Genomic DNA, 15,060 nt, shown 5'->3' with positions numbered 1-15,060 from the left:
ATTAATAACAGCCATCATAATAAATGCAATGTGATATTGCACTGTTGGATATTCTTTCATTCCCATCATGATTATAATGATGAATACGTTTTCATATGCCTGTTGACCATTTGTAAGTCTTTGTGGATATTTTATCCTATTCCACAGGTTGCATTCTTATTTTGTTGATTGTTTATTTTGCTATGCAGAAACTTTTTAATTTGTCATAGTTTTACCTTTTCTTTCTTTTGTTGTCTGTCCTTTTGGTGTAAAAAAAAAAAATTCAAGATCATATCAAGGGTGTTTTCTCATGTATTTTCTTCCAACAGGTTTCTGGTCTCAGGTCTTATGTTTATGTCTTTAATCTACATTGAATTAATTTTTTATATGGTGTTCAATAGGGGTACAGTTTTATAATTTTTCATGTGGATATCCAGTTTTATTAGCACCACTAATGGAAGAGACTATTCTTTTCCCCATTGTTGGTTTTTGAGGTCTTTTTTGAAATTAGTTGACCATATACAGTGGGTTTATTTCTGGGTTTTCTGTACTGTTCCATTGATCTATAATGCTGTTTTTATGCCAGTACCATACTGTTCTGTTGACTATAGCTTTGTAATGCAGTGTGAAATTAGAAACTGTGATTTCTTCAGCTTTCTCTTCTCACTCAAAATTTTCATAGCTACATGGGGTCTTTTGGGGTTCCAAATAAATTCTAAGATTGTTTTTATTCTGATTTTTGTGGAAATTGCCATTGGGATTTTTTATTTTTATGTGTTTTTAATTTAAAGTCAAAATGAAAATTTAAAGTGAAAATTTAATTAACATTCAGTGTATTATTAGTTTAAGAGGCAGAATTTAGTGATTCATCAGTTGCATATAACACCCAGTGCTCATTACGCAAAGTGCCTTCTTTAATGCCCATCAGTCAGTTACCGCCCCCCCTTCCCTCCAGCAACCCTCAGTTTGTTTCCTATAGTTTGTCTTCTATGGTTTGTCTCTCTCTCTGTCATTATCTTATTTTATTTTTCCTTCCCTTCCCCTATGTTCATCTATTTTGTTTCATAAATTCAACATGAATGAAATCATATGATATTTGTCTTTGACTTATTTTGCTTAGCATAATACACTCTAGTTCCATCCACATCATTGCAAAAGGCAAGATTTCATTCTTTTTGATAGATGAGTAATATTCCATTGTATAATATAAAACATATCTTCTTTATTCATTCATCTGTCTATGGACATCTGGTCTCTCTCCATATTTTGGTTATTGTGAGCTTTGCTGCTTTAAACAATGGGATGCATGCACCCCTTCGAATCACTATGTTTGTATTCTTTGAATAAATACCTAGTAGAGTAATTGCTGGGTCTAGGGTAGCTCTATTTTTTTACATTTTGGAGGAACTTCCATACTGTTCTCCAGAGTTGCTGTGCAAGTTTGCATTCCCACCAACAATGTAAGAGGGTTCCCCTTTCTCTGGATTCTTACCAACCACCTAAATCCTAGTAGAATATAAAGGCAGGAACCTTTTTGACCTTGGTTGCAGCAGCTTCTTGTTAGACACATCTTCAAGAACAAGGGAAATGAAAGAAAAAATAAACTATTGGGGCTTAATGAAGATGAAAACCTTTTGCACAAAAAAGGAAAATGTCAGCAAAACTAAAAGACAACCTACAGAATGGAAGAAGATATTTATAAAAGAAGTCTTATCAGATAAAGTACTGGTATCCAAAATCAATGAAGAACTTCAAAAACAATACCCAAAAACAAACAAACAAACAAATCCAGTCAAGAAATGGGCAGGAGACCTGAACAGATGTTTCTCCAAAGCAGATATATAAATGGTCAACAGACACATGAAAAAAATGCTCACCATCACTTGCATCAAGGAAATACAAATAGAAACCAAAATGAGATACCACCTCACCCCAGTCAGAATGGCTAAAATTAACAACTCAGTAAAACAGCAGATGTTGCCATTGGGATTTTGATATGGATTGTATTGAATCTGTAGGTTGCTTTGGAAAGAATGGACATTTTAATAATATTATTTCTTCTAATCCATGAAATGTTCATCTTTTCATTTATTTGTGTCTTCCTCAACTTCTTTAATTAATATTTTATGGTTTAAATTGTACAGATATTTCATCTCTTAGATTAAATTTTTTTCAAAAGTGTTTTATTCTTTTTGATGGTATTTTTAATGGAAACATTATTATTATTTTTCAGATAGCTGTTTTTTAGTGTGAGGAACACAATGGATTTTATGTTGACTTTGCATCCTTCAAGGTTACTGAGTTTGTTTATTGTTTCTCACATTTTTTTTTTTTTGGTGGAGTCTATGATTTTCTGTATGTAAGATCACCTGATCTACACACAGTGACAATTTTTACTTCTTTTCTTATTTGTATAAATTTTATGTATTTTTCATGCCTAATTTCTCTGGGTAGGATTTCCAGCATATGTTAAATTAGAATGGTTAGAGTGGACACTATTGCCTTAATTCTAATTTTAGAGAAAATGCTTTCAGTCTTTTACAGTTGAGTTTGATGTTAGCTCAGGGCTTTTATTGTGTTGTACATTTCTGAAATTATGTCAAATCTTGACAAAATTGTATCTGTCTATCAAGATTATCATTATGTTATTATTCTTGATTTTATTAAAGTGATATATTGTTTTGATTGATTGATGTATGTTGAACCATCCTCACATCCCAGGGATAAATAAATTCAACTTGATCATAGAGTATGATCCTTTTATTGTGCTGTTGCTTTTGGTTTGGTAGTATTTGTTGAAGATTTTCGCATTTATGTTCATCAGGAATATTGGCCTGTAAAATCCTATTCTTACAATATTCTTGTCCAGTTTTTGTATTAGAGTAATGCAGACCTCATTGAATGAGTTTGAAAGGGGTCCTTCTTTTTAGTCTTTTGGATGATTCTTAAATGAGTGATGCTAATTTTTCTTTAGGTATTTGGTAGAATTCACTAGTAAAGCCATTTCACTATGGAGATTTTTTTGTTATAAAAAATTATTTTGGTTCCATTCTCTTTATTCGTTATTGGCCAATCCATGTTTTTATGTCTTGGTGACTTGCATGTGTCTAAGATGTATAATTGTTCACAGTGGTATGATCCTTTGTATTTCTATGGTATCATTCATAATGTTTCCTCTTGCATTCTGATTTTATGTAATTGAGTCCTCTCTTTTTTTTCTTGATAGGTCTAGCTAAAGGTTTATCAATTTTATTTATCTTTTCAAAACTTAAGCTCTTAGTTTTGTAAACTTTTTCTATTACTTTTCTATTCTTGATCTCATTTATTTCTGCCCTTATCTTTGTTATTCCCTTCATTTTTCTAATTTTGTGCTTAGTTTCCCTTTTTCTCATTCCTTGAGGTATAAATATAGGTTGTTTATGTGATATCTTTCTTTATTCCTAACATAGGCATTTATTGCTATAAACTGTTTTCTTAGAGCTTCTTTTGTTATAGCCGATAGGATTTGGCATATTTTGTTTCTGACTTTATTTGGCTCTATCTCTTCCCCCTCTCTCTTAGTCTCTGTGTCTCTCTATGTCTTCCTGGTATTCTCTCTGTCTGTCTCTCTATTTTTACCTTTTTGAGTAACTTCCATACTGTTCTCCAGAGTGGTTGCTCTAGTTTGCATTCCCATCAATGGTGTAAGAGAATTCCCCTTTCTCCACATCCTCGCCAACATCTGTTGTTACCTGAGTTGTTAATTATAGCCATTCTGACAGGCATGAGGTAATATCTCAATGTAGTTTTGATTTGTATTTCCCTGATGGTGAGTGATGTTGAGCCATCTGTATGTCTTCTTTGGAAAAATATCTATTCATATGTTCTGCCCATTTCTTACCTGGATTATTTGTTTTCTGGGTGTTGAGTTTGATAAGTTCTTTATAGATCTTGGATAGCAGCCCTTTATCTGATAAGACATTTGCAAATATCTTCTCCCATTGAGAATGTTGCCTTTTAGTTTTGTTGACTGTTTCCTTCACGTGCAGAAGATTTTTATCTTAATGAAGTCCCAAGAGTTCATGTTTGCTTTTGTCTCCCTTACCTCCAGAGATGTGTCCAGTAGTAAGTTGCTGTATCTGAAGTCAAAGAGGTTGCTGCCTGTGTTATCCTCTAGATTTTGATTGCTTTCTGTCTCTCAAATTTGGTCTTTCATCCATTATGCATTTATTTTGTGTATGTTATAAGAAAGTGGTCCAGTTTCCTTCTTCTGCATGTTGCTGTCCACTTTTCCCAACACCATTTGTTAAAGAGACTCTTTTTTCCACGGGATATTCTTTCCTGCTTTGTTGAAGATTAGTGACAATATATATATGTGTCTATTACTGGGCTTTCTACTCTACGCCATTGATCTTTGTGTCTGTTTATGTGCCTGCACCATACTGTCTTGATCACTACATCAGTGTAATACAGCTTGAATTCCAGAATTGTGATACCTCCAGGTTTGCTTTTCTTTTTCAAGATTGCTTTGGCTCTTCGGGGTCTTTTGTATATCCATATGAATTTTAGTATCATTTTTTCAAGCTCTGTGGAAAATGCTGGTGGTATTTTGATAGGGATTGTATTAAATATGTAGACTGCTTTACATAATATAGACATTTTAACAATATTTGTGCTTCCAATCCATGATCATGTTTTTATTTTTTTTTTCCATTTCTTTCTGTCCTCTTAAATTTCTTTCCTAAGTGTTTTATAGTTTTCAGAGTACAAGTCTTTTACTTCTTTGGTTAGGTTTATTCCTAGGAATCTGTTGGATATTGGTGCAATTGTAAATGGGATCAATTCCTTGATTGATTTTTCTGCTGCTTCATTATTGGTGTATAGAAAGGTAACAGATTTCAGGGGGACCTGGGTGGCTCAGTTTGTTAAGTGTCTGCCTTTGGTGTATATATATATATATATATATATATATATATATACCACTTATTTCCAAATAGTTATATTTATATAACTATATATATATATATATATTTATTTATATATACTATTACTATTACATATATATATATACCACATCTTTATCCATTCATCAATGGATGGACACTTGGGCTCTTTCTATAATCTGTCTATTGTAGATAATGCTGCTATAAGCACCACAGTGCATGTCTCTTTTAATTAGTATTTTTGTATTCTTTGTGTAAATACCTTGTAATACAATTGCTGGATGATAGGGTAGTTCTATTTTTTACTTTTTGGTGAAACTCCATAATGTTTTGCAGAATGGCAGCACCAATTTGTATTCCTACCAAAAGTGTAAGAGGGTTCCCCTTTCTCCACATCCTCGACAACACCAGTTGTTTCTTGTGTTGTTGATTTTCACCATTCTGACAGTATGTGGTGATATCTCATTGTAGTTTTGATTTCAATTTCCCTGTTGATAAGTGATGTTGACCACCTTTTCATATGTCTGTTGGTCATCTGGATGTCTTCTTTGGAAAAATGTCTCTGCATGTCTTCTGACCATTCTTAATTAGATTATTCATTTTTTGGGTGTTGAGCTTTATAAATTCTTTATATATTTTGGATACTAACTCTTAATCAGATTTGAAATTTGCCAATATCTTCTTCCTCTCAGAAGGTTGCCTTTTAGTTTTGTTGATTGTTTCCTTCACTGTATGGTAGCTTTTTTTAATATAAATTTTTAATCATTATTATGTTATGTTAATCACCATACATTACATCATTGGTTTGTTTTTTTTTTTAAGATTTTATTTATTTTTATTTGACTCAGAGAGAGAGATAGAGAGAGAGCACAAGCAGGGGGAGCGGCAGGCAGAGGCAGAGGGAGAAGCAGGCTGCCTGCTGAGCAAGGAGCCTGATGCGGGGCTCGATCCCAGGACCCTGGGATCATGACCTGAGCCGAAGGCAGCCGCTCAACTGACTGAGCCACCCAGGTGCCCCTACATCATTAGTTTTTGATGTAGTGTTCCATGATTCATTATTTGCATATAATACCCAGGGCTCCAAGCAGAATGTGCCTTCTTTAATACTGTATGGTAGCTTTTTATTTTGATGAAGTCTCAATTAATAGCCACATATTTGTGAATTTTCCAATTTTCCAATTTATGTGTTATCCTATAGTTCTGGAACAAGAAAGGATTATTTTCTTCCATCATTTTGCAGCATTGTACTGGACATTATAGCTAATGAAATCAGGCAAGCTAAAACAAAACATATGAAATGAAGGAGTAAGGAGTAATTGGCAGACAAAATATGTTCAGAAAAATCTTAAGAACTTTACACAAAAAGTAACTATAGCTTCTTGTTATGTCAAAAGTGATTCATAAAAAATTAGAATATTTTCTAGTAGTAAAAAAAACAAAACAAACAACAAAAACAGATGGAACCAGAAAGTAAAAGCAGCTTCATTTATATTATTTTATGGGTTTATTTGTATTCTCAGAAATTTCACATATTAACTCCCAACTACCAGACCATCAGAAGGTGACCATATTTAGCAGTAGGGCTTTTAAGGAATAATTAACTTAAAATGGGGACATGTGAGTATCCTAATCTAATCTGATTACTGTTCTTTAAAAAAAAAAAGATTGTATGCATTTATTTGAGAGAGAGAGAACAGGTCAGGGGAAGGGCAGAATCAGAGGTGGTTGCAGGCTCCCCAATGAGCAGGGACCCCAATGAGGGGCTTGATTTGAGGACCCTGAGATCATGACCTGAGCCAAAGGCAGAAGCTTAACTGACTGAGCCACCTAGGTGCCCCTGATTACTGTTCTTATAAGAAGAGAATAGGACATACAGAGTGAAACAATGGGCACTGGTGCACAGAGGAATGGTCATTTGAAGAGACAGCAATAGGTCAGCCATAGGAAAACAAAAGAGAAATAACTCAGAAGAAACAACCCTGCCCAAACCTTCATCTTAAACTTTTCAACTCCAGGACTGTTTGAAAAGAATTTCTGTTGTTTAAATTATTCAGTCTATGGCATTTTTATATGGCACCAGTGGCCAACTAACACAGATTTGGATGTGAAAATGCAGTGTTTAGTGATGAATTTAACAATATATGTAATTGACTTATGTCCTCAAAGTGTAAAAATTGCTAATAGAATTTTTAAAGTTTTTTTTTTTAAATGAAGAAATATACCACCTCTGTTGCTCACTGTACTCAATATTGGGCTAGATTAAATTCCAATCAGAAGTTTTCCAAGTGATTTTGAAATTGCTAAAATGATTAAAACGTTAATATGATGATGGTCCATGTGTGGCATGTCTTATGGTATTGCTAAAGGCCCTGATGATAGCAGAAAATGATGAGGATAAGGATAAAGATACAACCCAAACAAATCCATGATGAATGTTGTGGTGTTAATAAGAGATTCCTAGGTGATAGAAACCAGATACAGGAAACTTGGAGATTGCATCATCCAGGATATCTAGAAAGGCAATAATTTAGAGCAAACATTAAAAAATGAATAAATAATTATGCATTTTCTAGAGGACAAGGGGAATATTACAGGATCAGATTCTGAAAATAGACTCCACTTTATCCCAACAATAAAGAAGATCTTGCTGATTTTCATTATGATGCTGGTCCCAAGAGGAGACATGACTCTTACATACTCATTAGGGTGTCACTGACATTATTTGACAACTGTTAAAGATGTTAGGAAATATGAGTTTTGGGGAAGCTTCTATCCTGGTATCTCTATTCATTAGTGAGAACCTCTAGGAAAGTTATTTCACTGGAGTCTGGCTTGAATCCAGGGAGAGAGTAAAGGAAAAATCAATAGGACATTTGGTGGCTCAAGGACTTAAACAATAACCATATTACTAATCCCAAAGTCAGGGTAGTATGTCTCTTAGTGATTCTCACTATTGCAACTTAACTGAAATTATCAGAATCGATTAAGGATTAGTGGAGGCAGACCTAAATGTAAATTGTTACACGCCTTAGAAGCAAATCAATCTATTAGAATTCAATGGCCACAAACGTATAATGAATAATTAAAGGGATGCTGCATGGCTTATTCTAAGGAGATCCAGTGAGAGCTCATCCTTTATATCACTGGGAAAAGGACAGTAGCGTCAACTCTCAACTCAGAGATGGGAAATGAGGGCAGAGTCTCAAAGGCTTTGGAATCTGAGAAATGAAATTTAGGCACATCTGAAAGTCTGACCTCCTGGGAGAATCTCATGTACTATATAAAGGTCCATCTGAAGCTGTGTTGAGTCTTTCTCCTTATTAGAGAAAGAGTTGCCAAAGGCATAGGACATTAAGGACACTTTTCCTCTTAGAACTTGGAGATGGCACAGGGAAAACACACACTGGCATGTACATGTCAGAGAAGCTCAATCAGAATCATTTGAGGATGATGGGAAAGGGGACACATGAAACAAGAACCTAGAGGCATATGGGGAAGTTATTTGCAGTTTTATGGCTCTTCTTGACTTCAAAATAAGACTTGTTTTTTAACAAACAGTGTAAGGAGAAACCCCAAATTAATTATTTTTATTTTATTTCATTTTATTTTATTTTTACTTGTTTCTCTACTAAAATTACTCAGCAGTCTTTTTCTAAAAATGCTATTCTTATTTTTTAAGTATTTATTCAAATTCCAGTTAGTTAACATGCAGTATAATATCTATAATTATATATATAATGTACAGTATATGTGCATATGTACATATTATACATAATTATAATACATTATACATAATATATGTATATGTATAATATGTATGTATAATATGTATGTATAATATTATACATAAAAAATATATGTATAATACATTTTTTCATTTTATTTAATTTTACTTCTTTCTCTACTAAAATTACTTTGAAAATCTTCTCAGCAGTCTTTTCCTAAACACGCTGTTCTTATTTTCTAAGTATTTATTCAAATTCCATATATATATTATATGTATATTATATCACAGTGTAATATTAGTTAGGTGTACAACATAGTATTTCAACACTTTAATAAAATACCAGGTGCTCATCACAATTGCACTCCTTAATCCCCATCACCTATTTCATTCTCCCACCTGCCCCCTCTGGTAACCCTCAGTTTGTTCTGTATAGTTAAGAGTCTCTCTCTTTTTCCTTTGTTCATTTGTTTTGTGTCTTAAATTCCACACATGAATGAAGTTCATATGGTATTTGTCTTTCTTTGATTGGCTTATTTTGCTTAACATTATACTCTCTAGATCATCCATGTTGTTGTAAATGACAAGACTTCATTCTCTTTTATAACTGAGTAACATACCATTTTATATATGTATATACATATTCCACTCTACCTTTAATCAAAAATAAAATGTCTAATACCTTTTAACCCTTATGAGATCTTCCATTCTCTGTCATTTATTCAGTTTTAGATTATTAAGTAATTACCTTTGAAAACAAAGTATGATATCAAAATATTCAAAACAATCTTATTTTTATAAGTGGTCTTGTTAAACAGGGAATTTCTTGCCTAAAGTCCATGGGAGTGATAGAAATATTTATTTTGTCTATTAAATATGTTAAAGTATTTGATATTGGGGCACCTTAGTGGCTCAGTTAGTTGAGTATCTGACTCTTGATTTCAGCTCAGGTTATGATTTCAGGGTGCTGGATCAAGCCCTGCATCAGACTCCATGTTCAGTGGGGAGTCTGCTGGAGATTATCTCTCTCCCTCCCCCTCTGTCCCTCCCCCCACCTGTGCTCTCTCTTTCTCTCTCTCTAAAATAAACAAATACATATTTAAAAAATAAAATTAAAATTATCTGATATTTATATGCACATACTTTTTACTTCAAAATATGACTTTATATCCCATTAACACAGTAACTATTTGGAAATAAGTGGTTGCAAAGCATTGTTTACTTTAAGATGAGAAAAATAACTTTTTGGTTTTATATATTTAACTTAATCAACAGAAACATAACATTGAACTATAGGAAAATGTCATATTAAATATTAATAACTGTTTTTGATTATGGAAACTATTAATAATTGTGCCTGATTGCAAAACCAGTATGGATGACTTTCAGATGTTAAAATAAATATTTGTTTTATTAATAAAAATTTATGTCCACATGTGAGACAAAGACAGCATTGGTCAAACTATATATATGTCTATTTTGCACTCCTCTGAATTATAGATTAATAGGAGTTCAACCAAATGGAACTTCCTCAGAAGTTAAGAAATCATCACATTGAAAGTAGCAGAAACTGAATAAAGAATCAATAGAAAGTCTAAGTCTACTTTTCCAGGTGGAAAGAGGAAACATCAGAGTAAGCACAAAGGAACCTTCAATCTGGCTCACTGTCACATGGAGAATGAATAATTACTGTTCTTGTTCCAGTGTACAAACACTGTCGATGCTGGATTACTCAGATAATTAAGGCTTAAGGCACTGAAATGAAAATGATTGAAAGGCCTTCCATATGTAGAAGGGCCTAAGTAGGATAATGATGATCCAATTTCCACTACATTTGGCTTTGAAGAGAAACTCCATGTCATGGTCTGATGATTGGGAAGATGAGTGATAATGTAGGAGAGATGGCCTCAGACATGACTGAGAAAGGCTGATGAGAAAGATTCCAAGGGTGGATAAAACGTTTCTACAGTTAGTACTGAATTAGAACCTTGTGTATGAAAAGCTGAGTTTCATTTACAGAAGTTAAGGAAATTTTTTTCTTAAATTAGTGTTCACTGAGAAAGACACACATATTGTGAGGGGTTGAAGGAGGTTGTATGGAAATCTAAAGAAATTGTCACTGAAGTGCAGCTAAAGTACAATTAAAAGGTGATGGGTATTAAGGAGGGCACCTGTTGTGATGAACACTGGGTGTTATACACAACTAATGAACCATTGAACACTACATCAAAAACTAATGATGTACTCAGTGTCGGCTAGCTGAACATAATAATAAAAAAATAAAATAAAAAAGATAAGGAAGATCTGAGGGACAAAATTATGATGAAAGATCTTCCCAATGGGGTTTTGGAGTGATCATGGATTATGTCTTGTGTGAGTCTAAAATGGGAGGACACTCAATTTTTCTCACTAGATACAGTTGACATCTCTAATTTGTGCTTTTTCTTGGTGTTAGTTAAATCCTTGCTAGTGTTGCATGCTAATAATCTGCCTTATAGTCTTAAATTTTATTCTTTTCATAAGAAAATGGTACTATACATTTTTAAACCAATTTGACAAAATTACCAGGGTAGCTTTCTGTTTTGTTTTTTAGTAAATATCTTCACAAAGAAATAGCAAATAATATTGATGATATTTTCCTTTTAAATATTTTATTTATTTATTTATTTGAGAGAGAGAGCGATAGAGCATGCAATAGAACATGAGTGGGGTGAAGTGGCAAAGGGAGAGGGAGGAGCAGACTCCCCACTAAGCAGGGAGCCCTACTCCTGCCTGGATCTCAGGACCCTGGGATCATGACCTGAGCTAAAGGCAAATGCACACCACTGAGCCAGCCAGGCACCCCGGTGATGATATTTTCACCAAAAAAAATAGGTTTTTAATGAAAACATGGGATAAAACTTAATGTCTTTCAATGAGAAGTGGGTAATATATTAGAATATCAACTAACATTAATGATTATTAAACAGTTTGCAATATGCTACAAACAGAAAATTCATCCATGGCTTCTTTTTTTTCCCATAATCTCTCATCCATGACTTCTAACCCACATCACCACTTACATCAATTAGGATATTTTTGCATAACAAATATGCATTCTATTACAATTAGAATTATGTATCCAATTCTGCAATTCCCGTTGAAATAAATTTACTCAAAAATCATTTCAAGTATTGAGTTAGGGAGGGAAGTGGAATTATTTTCATCTGTCATAAAGAATTTTAAGTCCAGTTATGTTGGACTGTTTTGCTTATATTAGTTTTATATCTGAGTAAACTATAAATATAGATATCTAGGTATTTTAAATTTTCCATCTATCCCATGATGCTAAAATATACATGTTTCAAAAATAAAGAAGCAGATAATATTTTGTTACTTTAATATAACTTTTTTCTTTATTCAATAGGTGGCTTTTAATTTTAAAATATGATGAATCAAACAGTAATAATGGAATTCTTGCTTCTGAGATTTACTGAGAACCAGTTGCTATTGAGGCTACATGCTGTGTTCCTCTTACTGATCTACCTACTGGCCATAGTGGAGAATTTAATTATCATCCTCCTCACAATTCTTGACCAACACCTCCACACTCCAATGTACTTTTTCCTAAGGCACTTACCCTTCTTAGATATGTGTCTCATTTCTGCCACAGTCCCCAAATCCATCCTCAACTCCATCGCCTTCACTGACTCCATCTCTTTTCTGGGATGTGTGTTACAGTTCTTCCTTGTGATACTAATGTTTGGGTCCGAGATTAGCATTCTCACTGCAATGTCCTATGACCACTATATTGCCATCTGTCGCCCTCTTCATTATAAGGCTGTTATGAGCAAAGAGGTCTGTGTCCAGCTGGTGTTAGTCTCCTGGCTCAGTGGAGGGGTCTTTGGAGTCTTGTACTCAGCTGGGACATTCTCTTTAAATTTTTGTGGGTCCACTAAGATACATCAGTTATTTTGTGATGTGCCTGCCCTACTGAAGCTCACTTGTTCTGTGGAACATGCAACTATTAATGTCAGTGTGGCCATTGGGGTCTGTTATGGATTTTCATGTTTAGTTTGCATTGTGGTCTCTTATGTACATGTTTTCTCTACCGTGTTAAAGATCCCAACCAGACAGAAGCAGGGCAAAGCCTTTTCCACCTGCTTGCCTCACCTCTTTGGAGTGAGTCCATTCCTTCTAACAGGTGCTATTGCTTATTTAAAGCCAAACTCTGATGAACCTTCTCTTCCTGACTTGTTCGTGTCTATGTTCTATTCTGTGGTACCCCCAACCTTGAACCCTGTTATCTACTGTCTGAGGAGAAAAGATATTAAATTAGCTCTTGTTAAAGTCCTATGGAGATTAGCTGATTATTTTACAGGAAAATTAAAGTTAAGCAAAAAAAAAAAAAAGGAAAGGAAAGAAAAGAAAAGAAAAAAGAAATTAAAATTAAGCTACTTGCTTTTATTTGATTTTAATAATACAACTCTTTCTATGGAGAGAACATTTTGAAAACAGATGTTGAAAATGTTGCCCCATTTCATATTGCATCAATTGTGTCCTGAATAAAACTTTGTTTCAAAAAGAAAAAATATATATATTAAAAGGAGTAATGGAAAGGTGATTAAATTTGAAGTTGTTTATTACTCAATTAAATAGCTGTTTGGAATTATTTCTACTAAAGATCAATAATATATCATAGAGTCTTGTTAGTAATAATCTCAGGTTGTCAATTTTTTTTAAAATTCATTTCAGAGAGAGAGAGTAGGAACAGGAACAGGGGGGAAGGAGGAGCAGAGTCCCCGCTGAGCAGGGAGCCTGACTCTGGGCTCAATTCCAGGACCCCAGGATCATGACCTGAGCCAAAGGCAGATGTTTGACTGAACAGCTCAGGCGCCCCTCTGATTGTCAGTTATAATAGAAATTAATTTTCTCTTATATTCCTTCACTTTCTATCTTAATTATATAGAAATTATGAAATTTTTTTCTCTTACTTCTTCAGTGACTTGGACTCCTGTGATAAGCTACATATACAATGAGATTTGCATGAGATTTTTATTCCTCCAAAACTATCATCTTCCATGACATTTCATTTATATCATTTTTTTAAAAGATTTTATTTATTTATTTGAGAGAGAGAATGAGAGACAGAGAGCATGAGAGGGAGGAGGGTCAGAGGGAGAAGCAGACTCCCTGCCGAGCAGGGAGCCCGATGCGGGACTCGATCCCGGAACTCCAGGATCATGACCTGAGCCGAAGGCAGTCGTGTAACCAACTGAGCCACCCAGGCGCCCTCATTTATATCATTTTTTTAATATCCTAGATTTTGCATCTATATTTTATTCATTTTACTTTATAGGATTTGCTTTTCAATATCTGATGGGAATTTGATTATTTATTTATTTGTTTGTTTGTTTGTTTGTTTATTTTTAAGTAGGTGCCACACTCAGCATGGAGCCCAACGTGGGGCTTGAACTCATGACCATGGGATCCAGACCTGAGCTGAGATCCAGAGTCGGGACACTTAACCAACTGAGCCACCAAGCCACCCTGAAAATTTGATTTTAATATAAATTAATCTTGACTAAATTTTGCAATTTAGGAAAATACTCAATTTACTCACAAGCTTCAGTTATTTGACATATATGTCTTATGATGGATTTTATAGAGTTACTCATATATGTAAGTAGATTATTCTCTTACATCTTTGTTTCTTTTGATGAAAATCCTATTTTTGTACTCATATATTTTTCTCTTTATCTAATTAACTTTTATCTAATGTGCTGATGTTAGATATTGGGTTAATTATTTTTTTTTAATAATGTTGGAATTTATGAAAATAGCATCTGGCACTGTCTCTCTCATTGTGATAAATCCCACATCGACTTTTTCCAGGTTTCAGTGTCATGTAACATTTCAAATAACCTAGATATTTAAAATTATTTCCATTTTTTGCTGCAGAAAACTATCTTGTCACTTTTATTCTTCCAACCAATGTGAAGTGATGTGAATATAGTTAAACAGATGGAAAAAGGAGACCAAGGGAAGATGGGTAGCTTGTTATGTTATATGGCTCATAACATAGAGACATAAAAAAAATGTCTTGACTGTAGCAATACCTTTCATGTTCTGTAGACTCATCATTGCATTTCTGAAGCTTTATATTACCCTCCTCATGAAATCTCCTACGTTTCCAAATTATATCCATGTTTCAAAGTCTAGCTTAAATAAGGTTTTGATATAGAGAATTATGAGAGCATTTAATTGCGTATTTCCCAATCTCTAAATCCTTGTACATAGTTTATGGAAATGGTTTTGATATCTCTTCTAGTGAGACTCATACATATCGTTGATAAAAAAACATATATCCCTTCTAAAAAGCAAATTATTTTAATACACAGCAACTGTTTTAAGTGATGCCTATGTGAAAAAACCATACATAAAAAAAACCCTTTG

The 15,060-nt window shown here is 33.7% G+C and overlaps 1 protein-coding gene across 1 annotated transcript in view; it reads left to right on the top strand.

The window, feature by feature from the left end:
* Positions 1-12,051: 12,051 nt before the first annotated feature.
* The window catches only part of LOC117998984 (olfactory receptor 14K1), a 37,195-nt gene continuing 34,186 nt past the window's right edge, over positions 12,052-15,060 (top strand). Inside the window, exon 1 of the mRNA XM_034987892.1 lies at positions 12,052-12,995. Within this exon, the coding sequence (XP_034843783.1) occupies positions 12,052-12,995 (944 nt within the window). The remainder of the gene's footprint in view (positions 12,996-15,060) is intronic.

Source organism: Mirounga leonina, unplaced genomic scaffold (assembly GCF_011800145.1).
Source record: "Mirounga leonina isolate KUSES-001 unplaced genomic scaffold, KU_Mleo_1.0 Mir_432, whole genome shotgun sequence".
Lineage (NCBI taxonomy): Eukaryota > Metazoa > Chordata > Mammalia > Carnivora > Phocidae > Mirounga > Mirounga leonina.
The sequence above is the reverse complement of the archived record's forward strand: the minus strand, read 5'-3'. Positions and strand labels throughout refer to the sequence as shown.